The 26,340-nt window shown below is 44.8% G+C and overlaps 1 protein-coding gene across 1 annotated transcript; it reads right to left on the reverse strand.

Moving 5' to 3' along the window:
• Positions 1-1,736: 1,736 nt before the first annotated feature.
• On the reverse strand, positions 1,737-25,123 carry OTUD6B (OTU deubiquitinase 6B). Its single transcript, XM_065398824.1, has 7 exons — positions 25,036-25,123; positions 17,438-17,592; positions 9,762-9,857; positions 6,897-7,209; positions 4,905-4,966; positions 3,938-4,044; positions 1,737-1,873 (listed from the first exon to the last, which is right to left on the reverse strand). Exons 1-7 carry the CDS (start codon positions 25,121-25,123, stop codon positions 1,789-1,791), a joined length of 906 nt encoding a protein of 301 aa, XP_065254896.1. The 3' UTR covers positions 1,737-1,788.
• Positions 25,124-26,340: the final 1,217 nt, after the last annotated feature.

A 26,340-nucleotide genomic window follows, 5' to 3' on the forward strand; every position in this document is an offset into this window, starting at 1 on the left:
TGGCAGGCTCCATGCTGTGAAATTCATAATCAAACATTCTTTATGTGGGAAGACTACCTATAAAACAAGTAAATATGGCATTTGTAAAGTCCTCATTTGCATCTTTCAGCAAGACCACAAAGTGCTTTCATTAAATGACCTACAGAAGAAAAATAGTTGGTTTTGTGTCTTACTTTTATATGATATATAAAAAAGGCATGAAGAAGTACCAGGAATGTCAATTTGTTTTCTGGTTTTACTGTATGACTCGGATGTTTTGGATGTGGACTATAAACTCTCTCAGCCCTCAGCTGAGGGGCAGCACTATTGCATCTTTAACAACTGCTTTTCTCCCAAATTGTTTATTCAGGCAGTTAAAAAAAAACAGTGTAAAAAAGTTTTAAACAGTCTATATAAAAAATAATTTCCTGGTATTAGCAGGCTTTCCTTATATGTTTCGAGTCTTCTCTGTATGTCATAAAGAAGCAAAGCAGACAACACAAATCCAAATTTCTTTGCAGGTCATCTTTAAAGTTACTTACAAGAATTAAGTGACAACAATTTTTATAACTGTTTGCAACTGGCTGTATAAGGCAATGTCTACACTACAGGGACTATATTGGCGTAACTACAGTGCCGAAGTTTTGCCGGTACAACCCCATAACATAGACATAACCTACAACGACAGGGTTTTTTCCATTGCTGTAGGAAAAACCATCTCCCCGAATGATAGTAAGTAGGTTGATGGAAGCATTCTTCCAGCGATCTAGCTACATCTACACCAGGGATCAGGTCGGGATGGCTACGGTGCTCAGGAGTGTGGATTGTTCACACTGCTGAGCACCGTAGGTACATTGACCTAAATTTTAAGTACAGACCACACCCGAGTATTGTAAACTGCATTCCAAACTGCAGATCTGATGGAATGGAAGCACTATAAACAGTATGTTTGGACTAGTTCACTAAGTCTTCATCTGAAATGACAACTATTGTAAAGAAAAATAAATTACAAAAGAACGAAAAGTTGAATGTCCCCTGTTCTACAGGCGGGACTATGTGGACCAGCAGTGCCATTATCAATTCTCACCCATGTTCTGTCATCTATGGCCATAAGCAGAAGACAAGACAGTTTTCAAAACCCGATTAAAAAATTAAGAGGAGAATCCATAAAAGCAGAAGTTAGGTTTGCGACCTTTTGAGTCAGATAAGGGTATGATATTCAGCATCACTGGCTTTGCCTCTGGCTCTTATGTAACTAAAGTATTAGGAGGGTCCTTACTATTGTTTAAATATGTTTTAGCTATGCCCTGTTGGGACTATTAAAGCAGTATCTTGACGGTCACTCCAGTCCAGAATATTATTCAACAGTCATTTAAATGCCTTAATAAAATCTCCATGATCACCATAATCTACTTGAAATGACCTAATAAGAGCCTGCAAATCACATCAACTCTTCAGTAGAAATGCACAGAAGCAGGGGGAAAAAAAAAAACACAGGCTACCTGAAACATATACTATTGATCTTTTCACTGTGGCAGAGTATTATGTAAACCAAAATACTCAAACTATGCAAGTTACAATGGCTTACACAGCCAGCATTTTAGAGAATATTTTCTAAAACATGATCTAAATCAGCAGTCTAGGTATTGTTTTAAACTGCTACTTCTGATATGTAACCAAATCTTTTGTCTTTCTTAGAAGTTCCTTCCCATTACTTTTGTTTTCCAGTCTTCTTGGGAACCCTCCACAGATGAAGAGACCAAAGTGTCAAGCGGCACCCATTATCCATGTGGACTTATGACTTGTATACTAGCTACCATTTTCTGTAGCAGTGTCTGTGAGCAGTTTTACAGAATTATAATGCTCTCCTAATCCATATGCGTGTCTCATATACCTAAAAACAAAACAAAAAAGCAATTTAAAAAATATTTAACTAAAATTAAAACATATATAATATACATATGTATAAATATACCTACTTTCTACTCTCAGATAGTTTAAAGACATTCAATTAAAGTTCAAGACAGCATGAAAAATGTATTATCCTGGAAACCATGGAAGTTTGACTGCATGTTTTCATGAGAAAGGAGTGTTTCTTTAGTTTTGCTAATAATGATAAAACCTACACATCATTAATGGAGCTTTTAAATTGTCGTGGTCAAAGACCCCCACGCAGTCATTTTAGTTCAAAGACTCATAGCCTGAGGCCAGTTTATTGACATACAAACCAGTGCGCACTGGGGTGTGGTCCGGAGACCAACACACCCAGCGACAGCTTACAAGCTGTTTTTATTCCATTAAACCACAAGCAGGGTACAAACAATACGTCATGAGTTAAGAAATTGGGGACCAATTATAAGCTGGGCATGGGATGAACACGAGCTCGGGGGCAAATCACAGGCTGGGTTTGGGGTGATCACGAGCTAGGGTGTTGGGGTTGGGGTCAGTCCTCTCACCCCCCTCCCTACCCTCTGACCTAATTTCCGAGGAGTGGGTGTTTGTTTGGGTAGAAGGGCGCTTGGTGGTTTCCGCAGGGGTGGTACTCGGCCCTAGTTTTGGTACATTTCTTAAGACTTGAACTATGTCATTTTCCGGGGGATTTCAGCAAAGGCTTAAGGGGGGGGCTAGTTTGCAGATAGCTGGAATCACGGAATAGGTCATAGATCATGCAAAGGAGAAATTGCATGAGTCAGTTTGCATTTAGCTAAAGTTACCTATTGCTTCACACAAGCGGTTATTATATTTCATTAGCCATGAACATATTTCACCAGTGCTGCTGGGGGGGGGGGGGGGGGATTTATTCTTTCATTCCCTCCTCTGTTGCTACTTTTGACTGGGCATAGCCTCACAAACTGATTTTTGGTTCAGGCTTTTAGGCCTACCCCATTACCCACGAAAGTCCTCAGTATGGCAGATTTCTAGGGGAGATGTTTCAGGGTCTTCAGGCCCAGGATCTTGGTTATCGGAAAGAAGGCCACCCTGCTCTATTTCCCCACAATATAAAATTATACGTTAAATCCATTTATAATTGTGAATAAAATAGCTTTTGTTGAATAACTGAAGGCTGCTAACGAATCAGTCAACTGACAGAAAAGTGACGGATGTCTAAGTTCCCTCTAAGCTGCCCAGCCGCCTATTAAGCCCTGCACAGGGGCTCAGGGCTGCGGCGGGGAGAGGAGCCCCTCCCCGCCAGCCCCAGCATGGACCTGCCACGGGTGGGGGAGAGGCGCCCCTCTCCGCCGGCCCCAGCATGGACCTGCCCTGGACTTGCTGCGGCCAGGGGAGAGGAGCCCCTTCCTTGGCTGAGCCCAGCCCAGGCCCGCCAGAGCTGCCGCGGCCAGGGAGAGGCGCCTCTCCCCCGGCCCCGAGCTGCTGCGGCGAAAGAGGACTGGGGGGGGGGAGGGGGGAGGGAGACCTCTTTCCCCACTGCAGCCCCAGGGCAGCCTGCACCCCAAACCTGTCATCCCCGGCCCCACCCCAGAGCCTGCACCTCCCACATCCCAACCCTCTGCCCCAGCCCTGAGCCCCCCGCCACACTCCAAACCCCTCATCCCCAGCCCCACCCCAGAGCCCTCACCGCCCCCGCACCCCAACCCTCTGCCCCAGCCCTGAGCCCCCTCCCACACTCCGAATCCCTCAGCCCCACCCCCACCACATGAATTTTGTCATGTACACCAATATGAAGGTCATGTGTCACACATCACCTCCATATTGGTACACATAACAAAACTCATTCTGCACATGGATGTAAAAAATTAGAGCGAACACTGAGAATGAGCTTCTTTAGTTTCCTAACCTGATTTATTGATGGCTATTTTGCATTTTCAAGCCAACTCGTTCTGTAACATTCTCTAGTCAGACAAGCTAGATAAAGTATTGCAATCACTTACTATCAGTTCTTAAATACTCTCCTGTGGGAAAAACATGATTAAAAATAGGAATAAAAATATCTACTTACACTAGTATTAATGGTTTGCTTGAATATTCTTCACCAACAATAATGGGAGGAGAATCCATTTGTACTACTTCAATTGGTTTTTGCAAAATGTGTGATAGAGCCCTTAGCTTTAAGACAGGAAAACAATATGCTGAGAAGTATAATTAAATACCATGAAAAATACTTAGTTCTAACACACATACCATTAGGTCAGTTTAGGCCTGAAATTTAGGGGTTTTTTTAGAAGTGAGATTTTACAAAATCTTCCTGAGGTTAGTTTTTAAATTCCTATAAAAAGTTTCTATGAACCATCTCTTGCTCTGTTGATAAAAGCAATGCAGCACGGTGCTAGTTCACAAGAACTCGAGAGAGCAACTAGTCTATTTTCAATGCTGAAACGGAATGAAATGCAAAAACAGAGCATAAGTGCTAAAAAGTTTTTTATTTCAGCTTTAATTATAAATCTCACTCTCTAATTACACTTTGCTGTATGATAGCTTGCTGTGCTGTGAAATATGTTGACCCTGTTTAAACAAAGAAAATAAAACCAACTTTCTGTCTCTATTTTTTATTCTCTCCCTCCATGTTGTCAACCATCACATTAGAAACCCCTGTTCTATAAGTTTTAAAGACTTAAGCTGCTGTAAGCAATACAGACACAGACAAAACTGGTAATCCTCTGAGAAAATATTTGTCCACAATGTAAAGTTTGTCAAGAGGTTAAAAATGGGAATAATGATACCTACTTACTTTCTCTGTAAAGTGCTTTGAGATATACTGATGAAACACGCTATATAAGAGTAGGTATTGTTATTATATTTCTTTACAACTGTGCTTGATTAGGTCTCCAGAAATTTTTCTATTACAGAAAAGCCCCTTCTTTGAAGTGGAGAAGGGGCATTTCTAAGAATTTGTATCTAAAAATCCATTAATTTTCAACCTCTTCAGAGTTTCATCAACAAAAATAAACAAACAGTGCCATACTTACTTCCAGCTGACCACCCCAGGCAGCTGTGTTGACTATATCATCACAGTACTTTTCAAACTCCCCTGCAGGAGAAAAAAGAGTAATCCTCTCAGTAAATCTCTTTCCTGGATGTGGGTGGGAAAGATATTGATGAGATAAATTAAAAATAAATGTTGGCTTGTAAAAGTAGAACATAATGTAGGGGAATAAGAATATTTAAGTGCAGGGAAAGAGAAAACAAATTGGAAACAAACATCTACGACAAAGGAAGAAGTATAGTATGTTCTCTTGTTGAAAAGAAAAGAGGAAAAAGGAGAGCAAAGACAGGAAAGATAGTGTAGTAAGAATACAGGAAACAGCAAGTTATATTTTAAGCATTTCTTGAATAAATTTTATGGACAATATGATCTTATTAAATACCGTACCCAATAAGTGGTACACAATAGCTTTAAACTGCAGGAGTCATAGCTTTGGGAGACAGCATGCAGTGGAAATATCTTTCTATCTAATTACTAGGCTTGGCTCTTGTGCAAGATAGATGTCAGATAATTTTCAGGTCCTGTAACTAGCTGCAGTTCTACTATGTTTTTCTCCAAACTGACTGGGTTGTTTATTTCTCAGTAAACTGAAATATTTAGAATCCAGAGAACATTCCCTTCTATGCATGTCTCCAGAAGACAGTTTTAAGGCAAGTAAGATTGGGGATTGCAAGTAAGATCTGTGCTCTTATAAATGAAAGGAATTAAAAGTGTAAAATTAGCTGAACTCTTCATAAAAAACACTATTAAATATGTTCTGGGTGAAGAATAAACTGAACAAAATTATACACTGCAAGACAAAAAGCATTTTCTTGGAGAAACCACCCTTCTCAACAATTAAAGAAAATCAGTTTGGATTTCAAAAAGGCTATCATGGTTAAAGATTTATGAGGCAAACTGAAGGTTTATCTATTTTGATACACAAAAAAGAAACCTACCAATAAAATAGAAAGGTAATTTAAATTTAAGAAAGGAAGTTTAGCCTAAGACAAGATAGAGCCAGCCAGAAGTGCTACCGTGCTGCTAATAACACTGCAGCAGTACCTATAACGTTGTCTCTCTCCGGGAGCTAATATGAAGAGGCAGGGAATGAGAGGATGCTAGCATCACAAGAGGCGAACATGCAGACTAGCTAACTTTCACAATACTGTACTAATACTCAGCTCTACGGAACGTGGTAACTATGTGAACAACACTTGACTCCGGACTCTCTAACTGCCATGTTAACAGGAACAGCAAAACATACAACACTTTTCTATATCATGGTTCCATGGAAGTTTAAGCTTTTATTGAAAATTCTTTTGAAGAGTGATTTTTTGGGCTATTGAAACATGCTTAAAGGCTCCCTTCTGCTAAATGCCTATTCTAGATACAGGATATCAACAGGACCACTGAGCATCTTTAAAGAAAGAGCTATTTTGCTACTGAGGCATAGATGACTTGAAAGCAATTGTCCAACTAAATTTTCATTATTTCATGCCAAAGTCAAGTTTACAATGTGTGTCTCCTGGACAGCTTAATCAAAGGCATATTTTTTTCCAAAACAAGATTCAGCAAAGAGAATAGTAACATTGATCCCTGCAGGATTTCAACTGTAAACAAGATTATCCTTATGTTAGAGGGCCTATCTACATTACAATTTCAGCTCACTCATGGAACATGATTACCGCACCATTGTTACCTGGTCAAGATGTAACATGGTTCCATTTTGTATCATAGATGATATTAACTGTTACATAACCAGGCTCAAGTTACTTTTCCTGCGTGTAGACAAACATCTTCAAGACATTTGTTTAGTTACAGAGGAGATTACGATCCTGTCTACACTGCATGACATACAGTGTCATGGGGGGACAACCATGCTGTAACTGGTCACAAGTCAGCTACAACTGTAATACTGATAAGCTCCAGAACTACTGGTAACATTTGTAAAAAGACACTTTTTAAGAACCATTTATTAAACTATAATTCTTACCTCGGCTATACATGTCTCCTGTGTTGGGATTTGTTAGAAACGGCAGGAAATCATCAACATGACTTTGCATATACTCTGCAGTTTGACTTCTCAGGGTTGCAACAGTCCAGGAGTTTTGCTGATTCTTGAGCTGGTCTTCAATAGCTCTGTACATGCAGTGGCCATCTGATGGAATCTGTTTAATCTCCAGCTGCCTTGCTGCCAATATCTGAGCAAGCCTTTGACTTTCAAGATGTCTGGCTCCTGTTAAATTTTCTATCTCAGCTTCAGCTATCCTTTCTTCTCTTTCCTTCTCCAATGCAGCTTTCTTCTCCTTGAATGGGAAGCACAATAAAGAATGCTACAAGAGGATGTCGATTTCATATGAAAGTTATTGGAAAAATAATGTTCAAGCTTACAAGAGGTCCCAAGTGTCTGTGCAATTCTTGGTTTGCTGCTCAGATCCATGACATTCAGAATTTTGTTGCTCAGATTTAGGTCTGTGCATTACCAGTGTGCCACCGAAGGAAGGTCAGTATCTTTCCAGCTAATAAATATACTGAAATTCACCCTTTAGGAAAGAATAACCTTTGTATAGTAGAATTAGCAAGTTAGACTAACATTTTCCAAGCTAGTACCTAACGTTAAGTATCTAAATCCAAAGACAGCTAATCTCTTGTTTATTTAGGTGCCTAATTTTAGGCATACATTTGAAAATTATGGCCTATGTGTTTATCTTGAAGCTATGATATAGTGAAGCATCAGTTCATGAAGCTAAATTGCAGGAACATAAGAATTTTGTAGAGCAAATACTGAGAGACACGTTGCCTGTTTCACTTTGTTTCACTAGATGACTTTTTTTATTTTGTGGTATTTCCAAGATTTTTATTTTACCATCTGATCTCAAGATAAGTGGACTCAGAAGTTAGTACTTTGATGGAAGACCTTCAGAAAAAGTGCAGAAAGAAGCATTGGCAATTTAGTAGATAGCACTCTCCTAAGTCATTCATCTTTTGGAGGAGTTATAAAACGGAAGCTCTGAATATCTGTAGTCCTTAAAAATCTCAAAATATTTTTTGTGTGAAAAAGATGGATAAACTTCAGTGTCCTGGCCAATTCCAGCTGAGATAATATACTGGCTACCCAAGTGTTGCCTCTGCATATTCATGCTTGTGGGGTACTTCCTTTACCCAGAACTACTCAGCTTTAAGAACCTTCTGGAAAGCAATACGTACTGTTGCCAAGCAACTTCCCTCTTACAACACAGGATGTCATGAGATTATAAGAGGCTCATACAGGCCCGAGTGCCTCAAGTTTCTCCTGCTAAACCCCAGAGTCCAATGACAGAAGAATTCCAGGTAGGGTGAATGCACAGAGGTGACATCCTCAAAGAGCCACAGTTATAATGGTAAGTAGTATTTATTTCTTTAATAAGGCTGCTACATTTTCCCACTCATGCCGGTGGGTTCAGGAGTTCGAATTAAACAAGGAGTACAGAAATGCCAACCCAAAGAGGTCCAGATGTCAACTCAGAAGTAGTGCTGTTTAAAAAACACTTAAAGCACCAAGGTAGCACCCCTACAGATTTCTAACATCAAATCATGCAAGTAACCTACCAATTAGAGTGGGCTAAAACTCAGAAATTCTGGTTTGTGGGAAATTTTGATATTTAGTTTCATTCCAAATCAGAACAAAACAAAAATTTTCAAAGTTTCCCACAAACCAGAAATTCTGAAAAATTTTATTTCAGAAACATCAAAATGTGGTGTTTCTGAAATAGAGTATGTTCCCTGGGACTCTGGCAGGTTGAAACTGACAAGAATTATGTTAATTTCAGTCAACAGCTGGCAAGGCTCCCAGCCCCAGCATGCAGACTGCTCTAGGGCCAGAGACCCTGGGCTTCTAGACTCCCTTGCCAACTAGCTCCCAGGACCCCACTGAGGAGGAGTCAGCTGGATTTCCCAGGACTTCCAGACTCCCTACTGCAGAACCAGAAGCTGAGAAGCCCAGAGTGTCCGGGCTCAAGTAGAAGCTCTCAGGGCTTCCTTGTTCCCTGCACCAGACCAGAGTCCAGATTGGCTAGAGGCAGTGCTTCCAGGCTTCTAGCTCCATGGTAGTAAGACTGGGTGCCCTGATGGTTCTCAGGGTTTCCAGACCCCTGGCTCCAATGTAGGGACCCTGGAAGCTCTGGCATGGCATAGCTGCCCTGGAACCACTGACCCTGGATGCACTGGGGTCCCTGACAGAGATGCCCTTAAATCACAAACCCTAGAATACTGGGGTCCCCCAGCAGCCTGCCAAGAAACCAACTTGTGGTTCAATTAAAGTTTGTCAAATCCAAGCTGGGTTTGTTGAATTAGCATTTTCTGATGAAACTTTTGTTAGAAAATTACCAATCACCTCTACCACCAAGATGTGTTAGACTTGGTAGAGCCCATTGGGAAGATGTTTGCATTTCTTTAGGGATTTAAGTAAACTTAATGGAACTAGCAGGTGTTGAGCCTAGCCACGTGTTAGTAAACGCATACGCTGGTGTGAAAATGCCCGCACTTCTTTGCAGAAAAACATTTAAACTGGTAAAAAAAACAACAAGGAGTCTGGTGGCACCTTAAAGACTAACAGATGTATTTGGGCATAAGCTTTCGTGAGTAAAAACCTCACTTCTTCAGATGCATAGAGTGAAAGTTACAGATGCAGGCATTATATACTGACACATGGAGAGCAGGGAGTTACTTCGCAAGTGGAGAACCAGTGTTGACAGTGTTTACTCACGAAAGCTTATGCCCAAATACACCTGTTAGTCTTTAAGGTGCCACCAGACTCCTTGTTGTTTTTGTAGATACAGACTAACACGGCTACCCCCTGATATTTAAACTGGTATCATACCCGCCTTTTCTGTGCTTTTGATATTCGAGGTTGCTGCATCTGTTGCTCTCTTTCCTCAAGCTGAAAACTTGCAATACTATCAGCCACAGAATCTACCTAGAAAGAAACAAAATTTTTAACATTTTAGTTAATATGAGTGAGAATGGAGAATTACAACAGATCCTTGGAAATGTTTCTTAAATATGTTTCAATCAATACCAGTTACACATTTCAGTTTAAATACTGAACAGTATTATCAACGTTTAAAATATTTTAAGAGAAAATATTTTAGCTTACTTTTATTTGTAGGAAGGCAGCCAATACTTTATCCTATTATCTATTAACTTATATTTACTCCCTGACCTAGACCCCCACCTTTTTTCTCCTTACTATCAGGAATCTTAAGCCAATTCACTTAAGAACACTTTGATTGAGAACCATAACATAATGTGTACAGTGAAAATTACACTAAAGACAACCTCCAACAGTAGATTCTGTCTTAAGGCATAAATGGAGCCTTTACCTGATCTGCACACCTTAAAATCCAATATCATAAAACTTTAGAATTTGAGACAGTTAGTCAACATAATTAAATCTGTCAAATGTCACAAGGAAATAGGGTTACAAGTTATGCATCCAACTTTCCTGAATGTTAACCATGCGATCCAATAGTCTCTTAAGACTCTTAAATAAAATCTCATCATTAGGACATATTAGGCCAAATGGAACTGTAATGTTTTTGCCACACTTTGCAAGGTCCTCTGAACTGAGCTAATTCCCTGCATCTATTAAAAGGTGCAGGCTTTACCTTATCTCTACAGCCCTACCTCATTTACTGCACAATTGCTAAATTTCTCAGTATTGTATTCAGTGTTGTTGTAGCCACGTTGGTCCCAGGATATTAGAGAGACAAGGTGAGTGAGGTATTATGGGACCAGCTTCTGTCGATGAGAGAGAGAAACTTTCAAGCTAAACAGAGCTCTTCCTCAGGTCTGGTCAGAGCTAAATACAAGATGGACAGTTTGGCATAAGTAGTTAGCGTATATTCTAAGGGACCATTCATGGTGAAGTGGCCTGTAAACACCCTTGTAGTCATAGAACAAAAAAGGGGGGTTAGTGGGTTATAGATTGTTGCAATAAGCCATAAATTCAGTGTCTTTATTAAGATCATGATTTTTAGTGTCTAGCAATTTAAACTCCCAGGCTTGTCTTTTGGAAGTGTTGCGCAGGTTTTCTTTGAGGAGGAGAACGGATAGATCAAATATTGAGTGATCGCTTTGTGAAAAGTGTTCATCCACAGGTGACAGGGTGTTTTTGTCTTATTTTACTGTGTGAGTTCATTTGAGAGCATAGTGACTGTCTGGTTTCATCCACATAGTTGTTACTGAAGCATTTAGTGCACTGGTTGAGGTACACCATGTGTTGTGATAGGCATGTGTAGGATGCATAAATCTTGAAAGGTGTGCTGTGGGGTGGGGGGTGCTGATCATTGTAGCAATGGAGATACAGCTATACATCTGCAGGTTTTGCATCTGTTGTTCTGGCAGGGTCTGGTGCCACTTTGAGTTGATGTGTCCTGGTCTGTGGGGAGCTTGCTTCTGATGATGAGCTTGGGTTTGAAGGCCAGAAGAGATTTCTTTCAGGATGGAGTGCCCATTGAGTATGGGTTGTAGTTGTTTGATACCCCATATGGGGGCCAGTGTGGGGGTGGTAGGTGACACCTAGCAGAGTGTGGTCAGGCGGGATTTTACTTCTGTATTGAATCTGGTTCTTTCAGGGTCTTTGGTTGGCTCATTCCATGATGCGATTCACTTCTCTGGTGGAGTGTCCTTGTTTGGTAAAGGCGGTTTTGAGTATATTAAGTTATATATCCCAGACTGCTTCCTCAGAGTATATTCCGTCGTATCGGAGTGCCTGGACTGTAGATAACAAATTTCTTGGCGTGTTTAGGGTGGTTACTGGATCTATGAAGGTAGGTGTGGTGATCCGTGGGTTTCTTGTAAATAGAATCATACAAAAAACTATTGCTGAAGCTGATTGTGCTGTCCAGGAAGTTGATGCTAATGTGGAAGTGTTCCAGAGAGAGTTTAATGGATGGGTGGTGGAAATCTATGAGGGAGTTTAAGTTGTCTCTTCAGAAGATGAAAATATCAATGTATCTCAGGTATATCATTGGTTTCATTGTGCATTTGTCAAATGATATACCCGAGACACATCAATATTTTCATCAGGTCATAACTTTGGCAACTCAAAACCAATTTCACTGGAATTCTCAGAGACAGTCACTTGTCAATAAAGACTATTTCCTTAACAAATGATCACAAGAATTTTTCACTCTTCTCATACTCTCAAACAGCTGAAAATGTTTTTTCTCAAGTTTTTCAAATCTGCAATCAGAAAATACATAGCCTAGAAAATTTCAGCCAAATATATAAAGTTTCAGAAAGTTATAAGAGACTGAAAGAGGTAGGCTGGAATGGAAATGCTAAGGAAAATTTACTACAGCAATATGTATAGTTACCTACTAGTTGTATTCCCCTAATTTAGGGAGAGAAAGTCTACAAACAAGCTTACTCATACATATGACCTTTACATTCGAAAGTAGTTCTTTTTCAGTCAGTGGATTTGCAATACTGGATCTGTAACACTGTCTGGAGTGGCCCACAACCGTGAGTGCCAACCTCAGGGTAGACTGTCAGAAAACTGGGCAGGCACCCCAAACTGGTGATACGTTCTATAATTAGATTTCACCAACCCTGTAAAAAATGTGAATTCCTGGATCACTATAACAGTCTTAATCATGGAGTCACAGGCAGTCCCCTTAGACTCTCCAGCCTATCTTGCCACCAGGCGAGCTGGGATTAGTGATAAATGGCCACTTATACCAAAAAAAAAAAAAAAATCACAAAATATTCAGGTTGCATCCAGTCCCAAGAGACCAGTCACTTACACCAGATCAATTGATACCCTAGATGAGTGGTTTTCAACCTGCAGTCCCCAGACTACCTCTAGGATTTCCAAAGGGGTCCGCACCACCATTTGAAATTTTTTAAGGATCCACAAATGAAAAAAGGTTGAAAACCACTGCCCTTAGATCCTACACTAAAGACAACACCTGTAGCCAATCTTGTAATAAGCTCTAAAGATTTATTAGCTAGGGGAAACGATATGAGAGTTATTTACAGGTTAAAGCAAGCAAGCATATATACACAAATTAGTTGTAATCTAAGTCTTAAGAGTGGCAGATTGTAGTGATCGGTCAATTCAAAATGTCTTTCAGGGTAGACCCAGGGATAACCCCAAACTGCTTTAGTTTAATGTCTCTGGCCCTGTGAGAGTTCAAACAGCAAGAGATGAAAAATCTTCAGCCTTGTCTACACTACGAAGTTTTCTCAGCAAAAGTTATGCCACTTTAATTAAAATCACTGTTGCATGTCCACACTAGCTCTGTGTCGGTAGAGTGCATCCACACTAACAGCTCTTGCATCGACACAGAGAGCAGTGCACTGTGGTAGCTTTCCCACCATGCAACTGGCCGCAGGGTGCTTTGGGAAGGGTTTGCAATGCCTCACGGGGCAGGTACAGCATCACACGATGCAGGTTTCTCAATCCCATTTTTCCAGGGGCATCCTAGAGATTGTCAGCCGTTTTTTCAACTGAAGTGTGTGGGGGGAGGGAGAGGAGAGTGGTGTATCTGGGGCGGGGGAGACAGCAGGCTGACTGACCTATCCTTAGGCAGCAGGAGGGGGACACCTCCTCCCCCCGCCCCCCCATCAGCCTCCAGCTCAGACATGCCAAACCCACAGAAAAAAACCCACAGAAATTGGGCTTGTTTTTGGCTTAATTGGTTTGCGAGTTGCTTATTGGCTAGTTTTTGGCTTGTAGCTTGTTGCTTCTTTTTTTTTTGATCAGTTCCCGGCAAGCAGGGGGCTAGCAGGGGAGAAAGAGTCAGGGGTACGAAGGGGGCCCACCACAGTCCCAGACTGCATGCTGGGGGAATCTAACTACCTAGAGTGTTGCGGTTCTTAGGGATTGGCTTGTTTTGGCCTTGTTTTGAAATGGGATTAGCTTGATTTTTGGCTGTGTGTGAAAGTCGGGGTGCTTATTTACCACGTGAAGGTTGGCAAGTGTGCATCCAGCTCTGCTCGACAGACTCCCTCCGAGTTCTCCCACAGCCTCCTCAGTTGCCGAGAGCAGCATCCTGAGCAGCTCTGTGAGCTCTCAGTGCTGAGGAATGTCAAAGCAGCACAGCAGTCACCACCCCCACACACACACTCCCTGCAACAGCAGTCTGCCTGCCCATGTTCCTAGTGCAGGGCAGAACAGGAGCATTCCACATTAATGATTTGCTCTTTGTTCCCCAAAAGGAGCATACTCATCTATCAGATACTTCCCGGAGCTTTGAAAGTGGGGGGAAGGTGTGCATGCCCGTAGGGCAGCAGAGATCAAAACAGTGAGCCGAGCAGTCACGGCAGGCATTGTGGGATACTGGTGGAAGCCAGTTATGTTGACACAACCAACAGCAGTGTCTACACTGATGCTTTTTCGCTTTAATTTTGCCGCAAAAACTTTATGCCTCTCGTTAAGGTGGTTTTGTTTTGTCAGCAAAACAGCAGAGTTTTGCTACCAAAAGTAGTTTTGTAGTGCATACACCTCCCGTTTTGTCAGCAAAAGGCAGCTTTTGACGACAAAACTATGTAGTGTAGACAAGGCCTTTATGTCCACTACTTTTATTTCCCTCTTCTGGCATTCAAAATATGGGATAAGGCCTTCTACACATTCTTATCCATGAGTGGATGGAGCAATTAACAAGTCTTTTATCTTACACTTAATTTTTGATAGTCCTCCTGGTTGGGGGGGGGGGGGAATGATTCCCATGCATGGGTTCACAAATTCAGAGCAAACATTTTCAAAGTCAAAGCAAAACTTACATATTTCCTTACAGCATGGAATACAGTCATTACAAGTGAGATTAATGCATGCAGCAACTAACAAGCATTTCATTGAGTCTAAACACTAAATACATTCTTATAAGACTAATACTTGTTTTGAACAAAACTAACATACAGGTGAGCTGGTTCGGTTTAGCCAACGACTTACAGCCTTGGCCAGAGCTGGCACTTGAATTACCAGCATCACAGCACCCATAGAGACTGTAAGCTCCTCAGTGCAGGGACTTTGTTTTTCTACTTGATTATAAAGTGTCACACACTTATGTAATTATTTACAGAGCACAAAAGTGTGTTTAATTTTAGCAAGATTGTCATACAGGTCCACATTTTCCACAAAATATATAATTATTTTTGAAAGTAAGAAGTATACCAGCAGAAGTATATCACCAGGTTGTAAAGATTATGTGACTGCAAATGTAACTGTTTTAATAGCAGAAAGGAAATGTTTAAATAGACACAAGTAAAGGTCATAAAATGGAAAAATTGATAGGATTACTCCTGGGGGAATTCTGCACCACTGTGCATGTGCAGAATTCATGTCCCACACAGATTTTTTTTCTCCGCAGAAAATACATTCTGCCAGAGAGGTCGTGCAGTTACACCTTTTGCCCACCAGGGACTGCTGTGGTACCAAAACAGAGGGTAGCTGCTCCCAGGTGGGAGAAGCCTGGTACAGGTAGGGCGGAGAAGAAGCTGAGTTCCTCACAGCACCCTGCCTGTGGGGCCAGGTCAGGAGGCTTGGGATATTGGAGGGATGGACAGAGTGGGGCACATGGGAGGTCACAGACTGAGTTTCAGAAGGGCTAGTGGGTAGGGACAGACTGGGTCCGGGGCTAAATGAGTGGGGGTGCAGGGACACATGGGAATGGGGGAGGGGGTGATGGGACAGATGGGGATGCACAGGTACACATGGGGGTGCAAGGGCATATGTGTCTGTCTGAATGAATGGGGCTGAGGTCAGTGTGGGAGAGGCTCCCTAACAATCCCTCTCACACACACACACACACACACACACACACCCCAAACTTATCCCACCCATACCCAACAACCCTCCAGGTTCACTCCCAGGCTTCTTCCAAACAATTACTTCCCTCTCCCTCAGCTCCTCCACTACCCGATGACCCCAAGCCTTTGCACTGCTTCTGAGAGGTGTAAGAAATGTGTGTCTGTATTGTAGTTTAAATGAATTATTACTCAAAGTTCAATATTAATATGCCTACTAAGGAATCTATTGGTCAAAAAACATTTCCTGAATCTTTTTTGTTGTCTATATTGTTACAGACATACTTGCTGACAGGTATTTTGAAATAAATTACCAAAATAATTGAAACGGGCATGATTATTTTGTGTTATTTTGACAGATAAAATATGAAGAATTTTGCAGAATTTTAAAATATTGTGTGTAGAATTTCCATGTTTTTGCTACAGAACATATAGGACGGGGTGGGCAAACTTTTTGGCCCCAGGGCCACATCTGGGTATGGAAATTGTATGGCGGGCCATAAATGCTCATGAAATTGGGGGTTGGTGTGTGGGCTCCGGCTGGGGATGCGGGCTGTGGAATGGGGCCAGAAACCAGGAGTTCAGGGTGCGGGACCGGGCTCTGGGCTGGAGGTTGGTGTGGGGGGGCGTGAGGGCTCCAGTCGGGGGTGTGGGCTCTGGGATGGGGCTGGGGATGAGGGGTTGGGGGTGCAGGAGGGTACTCTCAACTGGGACTGAGGGGTTTGGAGGGCGGGAGGGGGATCAGGGCTGGGGCAGGGGGTTGGGGCACAGGAGGGAGTCAGGAGTGCAGGCTCCTGGCGGCACTTGCCTCAAGCAGCTCCCGGAAGCAGTGCCATGTCCCCCATCCAGCCCCTATGCTGCAAGGCGGCTCTACGCACTGCCCCGTCTGCAGGGGTCACCCCTACAGCTCCCATTGGCCGCGGTTCCCAGCCAATGGGAGCTGCGGGCATGACACTTGGGGCGGGGGCAGCGTGGAGCAGCGTAGGAGATGGACGGGGGGACATGTCGCTGCTTCCGGGAGCCGCATGGAGCCAAGGCATACATGGAGTGGGGTAAGCCCCCAATCCCACTCCCTGGCTGGAGCATCAGAGCGGGGCAAGCCCTGGACCCTGCTCCCTGGTGGGAGCTCAAAGGCCAGATTCAGATGTCTGAAGGGCTGGATGCAGCCCCCGGGCTGTAGTTTGCCCACCCCTGATATAGGAAGTACTCAGAGTTCAGGCACAAATTCTTGACAGGAATCACAATACAAGAATCACACCACTGAACCTCTCACAAAAGCAGCATCAATAACTGACACACAACTAGATTAGATACTTAGCATGAAAATATACTATGGGAGCTAAAAGTTAAATTTTTTTAAAATGCAAAGACAGACAAGAATGAGCTGCTAACACTCTTAATTGGACATATGATTTTGCTCTTAAAACTCTCTCAAAAAATAATTTGATATGCTTTTTTCTATAGCGCTCATTACCCTCAGTATCTGAACACCACACAAGATTTATTATCACCATGATCCTGAGAGAGAGAGAGAAGACTGGGTTCAGGCCGGAAATCTATTAATCTGTGAATAAACTTTTTAATAATTCTAGCCTCAGTTACAGTGTGTAACTGTGTGTATATATATATATATATATATATACACACACACACACACACACAGTTACACAATTTCAATGAAAGCTGATTGAGGTTAATATTTGCCCCCAAGACCTTACAAATAAGGCTAAAAATGACTGGTACCTTATTCTGCTCGGGTAAAGTTTCCTTTAGCTGCTTCAGTTCTTCCTTGTGCTTCTGTTCCATTTCTGCCTCCAGTTTGGCAACATCATCAATCAACTGTTTTCTTCTCTTTTTGTCATTCTTAGGAACAGCATTTTTCATACCTTGAATTTTGGCTGTAGGAACATCCAGTAGAATGATCAATGGTTTACCTCTAATAAATGAAATATGCTAAATTTATTGGTGCAAATGTGATTAAAATTGGGCTATATAAATAAGATAATAAAGATTTTGACATACCAGTATGTCATAAGTTATGCTAGGCAGTCTCATAACCTGATTACTACATTTTAAAACAGCTATACTTTCTGAAAGATACAATTATCAACCCCCGGGGAAGCAAGAAAATATTCCAGCCACATCATTATTAAAGTATTTGCTACCTGTTAATCTTATAAATACTATGGAACTCAACCATAGCCTTCTCAAAATTATATGGGACTAAAATTTTCCATACTTTGCCTCAGCCAACTGTTTATTTTGAAAAGCTAGCGAAAAGTCTGTTGAAATTTGTCTGCATAACTCAAATGTCTGGAACCAGAAACTCTGAACTTGGGTTGTTTTACAATTTCTATTGAAGAAGATAAATAAGACTTATGAAAGTTAGTTCAGTATTTTTAAGATACTGAACTATGGCTCCGATTCTGAAAATACAGACCATTCAACATCACACATCTGAGAAGCCCCATTGAATGCAATCAGAACTTAAAATATGTTCATGTTTGCAGGATTGGGGTCTACACCCTGCATTCCAATACCCCCATACTTCAAGGATGCGCAAAATAAAAATTATGCAAATAGATTCAGAGCACTATAAAGAGTGTGGCTGAGGTTTTGATTTGAACAAATCTTGGAGTTTTGAAATCTAGATGTGAATCCTACTATATGAGCCACTCTATAATTAATATTTAAATGGAAGTCAACTTAGAAAAATCACACATCTGTGATTTGTTTTAATCTACCTACTATAGCTATAAATGACTATAAATGAACAGTTTTGGTTTGTTTGTGTTTGTTTTTAAGTACTGACTCTGGTCCTTTGACAGTACTTTGTGTAAGGTCAGCTAACTAGTTAGTTTCCTCTTTGGTTTGGGTGGTATTTCACACAATATGATATGACTGTAAAAACCACTGGCAGATGTAGTACCCCATAATACTTAACTCTTTTTAAATTGACTAGCTTTGCGGGGATAAGATTTTAAGATTGGCATGTTTGCAAGTGGACATTAGAACTTTTTTTTGTAACTCCCTTTACCCTAGCCTAGAATAACGTAGAAGACCAGACATCTTCAGTTTCTCTTTTTTTTTTTAATTAAAAACAGAAATGAAGTGCAAAAAACTAATGTTAGTGCAACATGATAGCTGTGAAGTTATGGGTGCATGAGAAATCAGGACATAAAGACAGTTAAGAGTCTCAGTCCTACAGTTACATCAACAGGCGTGCAACGGTCTGATTGCAAGAGAGAGACTAAGGCTTGGAACACAATGTTAATTTGAACTTGTTAAATGTGCAGTATTTCTTATCTCTAAGAAGACCCTCAGTGCTTGCAGGACATCACAGATGAGCAGCATCGATGGGAAAAGCAGCGCCACCTTGAAGAAAACCCGTGGAGATGCTGCTGCAGGGAGACCTTGCACCTCGAGGTATGGCCTTCCAGGACATCACAGCCAGGAAAAACAAACATCTCGCCTGCTCCTCAGGAGAAGGATGCTAGAAGGAGAACTTCTCCCACCTCCTCCACTGCCCAGGATCCTGATGCTGGTCGTTGTTCTGCTGTGCTGGAAGGTATCCCAACCAGTGAGACCAACCTCTCCTCAGAAACCACCAGCGTGACCTAAACATCTCACTAGACTCCTGCCCAGCCGAACCTCTCCATGCTACTCTCACAGAGGAACGAGAACCATGTAGCGAATCTGCTGATACGACTGAAGCCTACCCAACAGAGGGAGAAGAAAAGGAAAATGACTGCATCTATCACCGGTATCCCCTCCCTATGGACACCCTCCTCTGCCCCTGCTGCTATCCTCGATTCCAGTACAGTGGCAGTCTCAGCAGACACCTCAAGAGAATCCATAGCAAGCGGATCGCCTTTCAATGTGCTCTCTGCGACCTGCCTTTTGAGACGCAGAAGAAACGCAAGTCTCATCAAGTCACCTGCAAAGGACATCTCGAACTGGAAGAGTCCAACTCTACAGTCTATGTTGCCGCCACCCCATCTCTGCTCCGAAAGCAGAAACACCACATGCTCCAGCTCCGGCTTCCGACTACTGCATCCTAACCAACTCCCCCAGAGCCACAGCACAAAAAGGTGGTCCAACCATCTACTGAGGGAAGGACTACCCCTGCTTCGGGGACCACTGAACTGGATACTACCATTGAAAGAGTAAGTGCTTTCTCAAAAATCCCTAAGCAGGACCCCGCCAAGAGGAGGATTGGTGCTCCCTCCAGCTTATGCAAGGCAAATACATCTCCAGATGGCTTAGTGCTTCCTCACAGCACGTCCAACACAACGTAGTCCTCAGAAGGGTCAGCGCCCCTCAACAAGTAACATCACAGGATCCTGTCATTGGAAGAGCTAGCACTACCTCACAGGCCACCCAGTGAGACCCAGCGAGTGGAGAAGCTATCTCCACTGCTCAGACCATGCAACAGGATCCCACCCCTAGGTGGACCAGCACGACCTCCAAGACCACCCAATGGGACCTTGCCCCCAGAAGGTCTCACACTGCATCAAAGACAACCCCCCAGACAGAACTCATCCACAGAAGGACCAGCATTGCTCCGGAAACTCCCAAGCAAGATTGCATCCCTGAAAGGGCCAGTACCGCTGCCTCTAAAACTGTCCTTCCTAAAAGGACCAATGCTGCCCTCAAATCCATAAGGGAAGACACTGCCCTCGTTCCAGAAGATCCGGCCAAACGGAGTTCTCAACACCGGGAGGGAAAAAGGCAACAGGCTAATCCCACAGTAGTTTTCCAGCCTGAGCCTGCGGAGATTGAGCAGCCGGAAGAACAGAAGCCTACGGTGATGGCCACCACACCATGGCAAGCTGCTTGGATGGAGAAGATGGCAAGGACAGCCTCCTTCGAGGACTTAGATCTTTAGTGAGTCTGTCTACAAGGAGGTCAGTCTGCAGAAATCGTATCTGGGAGGAAGGGAACTCAGGAGAACACACCAACTGCGCACAGAGCTCCTGCGTCCAGACAGAACCACATCATCATGAGGGAAGCCAGGAGAAGGAACATCAGTCGCCGCTACGACCCAACAGCAGGATCCAGACGCTCTACCAATCAAACTGCTCTAAAGCTATGAGAGAGATCCTCGACGGGCCCTCATCCTACTGCGCAATCCCATCCGAGAGACTATTCTCATACTTCAAGGGGGTGTTTGATCATGTAGCTCAGAACAACACACAGCATCCAGTGTGCCTTCATCCTCTACCCTGGGATGACTATGCAGAGGACCTGGAACAAGACTTTACATCACAGGAAGTAGAGGCCAGACTTACAAAGACTAAAAACACAGCCCCAGGAAAAGATGGCATTCGCTACAACTTCCTGAAAAAATTAGACCCCAGTTGCCTGGTACTAACTGCCATTTTCAACAAATGCAAACAGTTCTGCCACACTCCCAGCTCCTGGAAGAAATCTATGATGGTGCTCGTCTACAAGAAAGGTGAGCAAGGTGACCCCAACAACTGGAGACCCATCTCTCTCTGTTCCACCATGTACAAACTGTATGTCAGCTGCCTCACAGCTAGGATCACAGACTGGACGGTGAATGGAGGAGTCATCAGCTCCATCCAGAAAGGCTTCATGTCATGCGAAGGCTGCTACGAACACAACTTTGTCCTTCAGACTGCCATTCACATGGCCAGGAGGGCAAGAAGGCAATGTGCCATAGCATGACTTGACCTGGCTAATGCTTTTGGATCGATGCCCCACTAGCACATTTTCTAGACATGAGAGAGTTTGGGATGCCTGAAAACTTTCTCCAACTGGTCCGGGAACTGTATGAAGGCTGCACCACCACCATCCGCTCCATGGAAGGAGAGACGCCCAAAATTCCTATCTGTAGCGGCGTGAAGCAGGGCTGATCCCTAAGCCCCATCGTTTTCAACTTAGCCATGGAGGCGCTCATTTGGGCGATCTCCAGTGGTCTAGGCAGTTTTGATCTATACAACAACAGAGCGAATATCCTGGCCTATGCAGATGATCTGGTCCTGATTGCAGACAACCCTGAGAGTCTCCAACAAATGCTTGACATCACCAGCCAGGCTGCCAACTTAATGGGACTCCGCTTCAATGCCAGGAAGTGTGCATCCCTGCATATTGATGGCAGTAGAAGGGATTCAGTCCAGGTTACATCTTTTCAGATCCAGGGTGAACCCATGATCTTCCTCGAGGACGGGCAGGCGTACCAACATATTGGCACACCGACGGGTTTCCGCATCCAGGAGACACCTGAGGATACCATCGCAGAGATCCTATGAGATGAGGCCAGGATCGACTCCTCCCTACTGGCACCATGGTAGAAGATCAACGCCTTGAACACCTTCCTGATTCCCCATATCTCATTCATCCTGAGGGGATCTGCCGTGGCGAAGGTACCTCTGAACAAGGAAGACAACACCAACCAGCAGCTGGTGAAGAAGTGGATGTTTCTTCCCCAGAGGGCCAGCAATGAACTGGTGTACATCTTGCACAGACAGGGCGGCGCCAAATCCCTCTAATGGGTGATCTGTGCAACGTTGCCGTGATCACTCACGCCTTCCACCTTCCGGCGTGCCCGGATGCCACGGTGAGGAACATCACGGAGAGTGCTCTGCAGGGTGCCATCAAGAAGCGAATCACCAGGACCCCCTCCAACCAAGATGTCGCCACCTACCTGAGCGGCTCACTGGAAAGTGAATTTGGAAGAGACAGGGGAGACTTAGCTTCGCTCTGGACTTGTGCCCGCAATGCTACGCGACGACTGAAGAAGCGTATCGGCTATCACTGGACGTGGTGCGAGGAACGCCAGGAGCTGGGAGTTCTGGTGCCACAGGTGAAGAATACAGATCACACTATCATCACTCTGAGAGCTAGAACCATGCTGGAGAGGACCCTAAAGGATGCCATCCGCTGCCAATATGTGGAAAACCAGAAACGGAAGCCAGACCAGGGCAAGGCGTTCGAGGTGATGTGCAAGTGGGACGCCAGGGGAAGCTTCACCCGATTTGCCGACTGGAAGTTCATCCACAGGGCCCAGCTCAACTGCATCCCACTGAACGGAGCCGTCCGCCATGGGAATCAGGACAAGCGATGCAGGAAGTACAGCTACGCCAACGAAACGCTACCAAACGCCCTGTGTAGCTGCAAGCCCCATTCAAGAGCTCGGCAGCTGCGACACAATGCCATCCAAGATCGCCTGGTCAAAGTCATCCCGCCACCCCTGGGGAAGGTTGCCGTAAACTCCGCCATCCCCAGAACCGACAGCCAACTGCGACCGAACAGTGTCATCACCAACGAGGACCAGAAGAATATCATCATGGTGGACTTCACAGTGCCGTTTGAGAACAGGACCCCAGCCTTCCACGATGCTCAAGCTCGAAAGGTAGAGAAATATGCCCCTCTGGCCGAAACCTTGAGAGCTAAGGGTTACCAGGTCCAGACACGCACTGATCGGCGGAGCCCTAGGCGCGGGACCCCAGTAACGAGCGAGTGCTGAGAGAATGCGGAATCAGCCAACGCTACGCTCAGCTGATGCGGTAACTCATGGTGTCGGACACCATCAGGTGGTCGAGGGACATCTACATAGAACACATCACCGGAGATCGGTAATACCAGGAGCGATGAGCTAGAGTGCTGATAAGAAGCAGAGTCAGGAAAGTAACAAATACTTTCCTAGTGGATTGTATGTTCTGAATGGACAACCAACCTAATTCTCAATCACTGAGGGACAATCTCCACTTATTGATATATTCTGCTTTCCACAACCAAATCTCTGTACAACTTTTCATGCGTGATGTACCCGAGTATTCAGATTCCAATATCTAAACGGTATTGTTAAATCTATTCACCTAAATTTGGGTTATTGCTGATTATGTACTCCATGTATCACATAAAACTTAAAAACAAACTTTGTATTAGTGGATAATCTAAGCACTATACCCAGATGTACAGACACTCTTTTCTCAGCCTATGCATTATATAATTATTTAACAGTAGCTTTAACAAAATGTTCTTTCCTATCTCTGAAGTTTTCTTTCTGAAACTGAAATGTAAACTAATAACTGTTCATTTATGGTATTTTGTAGTGAACTACTGCATTATAAACCTCAACTTCTGGAATTCTCACCTTGTGGATTTCATTGTTCATAACTGCACCATGGCAGTTTTTGTACCTTATATTCAAGTTAAGTGTGGTCCATAATGCAATAAAAAAGCTACACAGAGATATGGACTGGGAGACAAATTCCTGGGCCCTAACCCTGCCTCTCAAAATGATTCACCAAGTGGGGAAATCAATTCACCACTCTGCTTCCCTTTCTTCATCTGTAAGAAGAGAATTATTTCCTACTTCCCAGAAGGGTCTTAAGGTTTACATAACACCTATGAATTGCTTTGAAGTGTGACTTACATGCCGCACTGCTACCTGCAGAGAAAGCTGGCTCTGGCCAGCAGCACTATATGAAGTGGCACAGACTAGGGCAGTGGTTCTCAAACTTTTTTACTGGTGACCTCTTTCACATAGCAAACCTCTGAGTGCGACCCCCCAATACATTAAAAACACTTTTAAATATATTTAACACCATTATAAATGCTGGAGGCAAAGCGGGGTTTGGGATGGAGGTTGACAGTTCGGCACCCCCCACTGAATAACCTCACGACCCCCTGAGCGGTCCCGACCCCTGGTTTGAGGACCCCTAGTCTAGGGTCCCAGCACAGACGTGGTGCCCACCACCCTTCCCAGGCCAGACCATACGCTCTCAACTGCCCACTCTGACTTCATGTCCGACACACACCCCTCTGCCCCTCCCCCCAGCTCCCACCATCCCCTTCTGCTGCCCCTGACCCAACACGCACCCCTCCACGACCCCCACACCCTGCATCCACACTTCCATCCCACCCGACCCCTGGGCCCTTCCTGTCCCACGCCCCACATAGGCACCCCTGCCCTACTGCGTTCCCACGCACCGCACAGGCACCCCTGCCCCACTGCGTTCCCACGCCCCGCACGGGCACCCCTGCCCCGCACCCACACCTCACTGCGCTCCCACGCCCCGCACGGGCACCCCTGCCCCGCACACGCACTCCTGCCCCACTGCACTCCCACGCCCCGCACGGGCACCCCTGCCCCGCACCCACACCTCACTGCGCTCCCACGCCCCGCACACACACCCCTGCCCCGCACACACACCCCTGCCCCACTGCACTCCCACGCCCCGCACACGCACCCCTGCCCCGCACCCACACCTCACTGCGCTCCCACGCCGCGCGCGCGCACACACCCCTGCTCTTGGGCCCTCCCTCGCCTCAAGCCCCGCGCCCGCCCGGACCCCACGGCCGCTCCTCACCCTGCAGCTCCCGTTTCTCCCTGCGCTGACTCCTCACGAGCAGCTCGACGTCGTCCGCCGCCGACTCCTCCCGCCCGGGCTCCTCCATGACCCCGAGCTCGAGCCGGGCGGCGGCCCCGCACAGCGCCTCACCGCACCCGACGTGAGAGGGCGACACGCCGCGCGCACGCAGTGGGGAGGGCGCGCGCAGCCCGCTCCTCCCTGCGCACGCCCCTCATGCGTTCGGCCGCTGCCCGTGGGAGGCGCACCCGGGAGAGCCAGAGGCAGGGATCGTTCCCAGGCGGTCCTAGCGCCGCCCAATGTCGGGGTTCCGTTTAGCGATGGTGCATTGGGCCCTGGGGGCTGCTCTATCGGCCTCCCGCCGCGCAGGGCGCCAGGATGTGCGGCTTGGTCTGCCCGGGCACGGAGCCTGGGGTCGGTCGCTCAGAGCGGGGGAGACCCGACCCGCCACTGTTTGACAGGCCAGTGAGACTAGTTCGGGGTTTGTTGTGTGTCCGCCCCTCCGCTGACATCGGGGGTGCGGGGGAGAAACACAGTATCATCAACGCCCCTAGCAAACCCTGGGACGTGTCAGAGCCACGATTTTTTATTTTTATGGGCCAAATTTCTGTTTGCCAGAAAGGGCCATTTTTCTCTGGAGGAAAAACCAAATAAAAGAAAATAAAAAGAACCCCAAACCCTTCGTTTTGTTTGTAACAGTTCAACCAGTTCTAGAATAGTGGGTCTCAGCCAGGGCTGTGGGGGGACCGTGAGCAGGTTTCAGGGGGTCCACCAGAATAAACCAGGGAGCAGAGCCAGCATTAGACTCGTTGGTGCCCCAGGCAGAAAGCCCAAGCCTCGTGGCCCAGGCCTGAAGCCACAGCCTGAGCAACAAGGCCCCAGGCAATTTCCCTGCTTGCTACCCCAGCCCTGGCTTTTAATCTACTGGCTATACAGAAGTTGTTGCAGCACAGGTTGGTGGTGACGTTTTTATAGCATGTTGGGTGGGGCTCAGAAAGAAAAAGGTTGAGAACCCCTGTTCTAGAATAAATCAACAGCATCATTTGTTAACTTTCTTGCTCAGTCCACTTATGTCCATGGGCGTGTCTTCAAGGGGGGGGGGAATTGTCTTTAACTTGAGTTAACTGACTGGAGGTAAAAGCCTAGTGAAGATAGGGTAGCTTGTAGTTTTCACACATCTCAGAAGCAAGCAGTGAACTCACCAGGCTAACACATGTGAAAACTACAAACTGCCTTGTCTTTGCTAGGATTTTATTTCAAGTTAGTTAACTCGAGTTTGCTAACTCAATTTAAGAATACACCTTT

This window comes from Emys orbicularis, chromosome 2, assembly GCF_028017835.1.
Source record: "Emys orbicularis isolate rEmyOrb1 chromosome 2, rEmyOrb1.hap1, whole genome shotgun sequence".
NCBI classification, from domain to species: domain Eukaryota; kingdom Metazoa; phylum Chordata; order Testudines; family Emydidae; genus Emys; species Emys orbicularis.

Excerpts from the sequence above, each read along its gene's own strand:
- OTUD6B (XM_065398824.1), bottom strand. The coding sequence starts at position 25,123 with ATGGAGGAGCCCGGGCGGGAGGAGTCGGCGGCGGACGACGTCGAGCTG. Across the intron at positions 17,593-25,035 it reads GGAGAAACGGGAGCTGCAGG|CCAAAATTCAAGGTATGAAA; the intron begins GTGAGGAGCGGC and ends ATGTTCCTACAG. Across the intron at positions 4,045-4,904 it reads CCTGGGGTGGTCAGCTGGAA|CTAAGGGCTCTATCACACAT; the intron begins GTAAGTATGGCA and ends CCTGTCTTAAAG.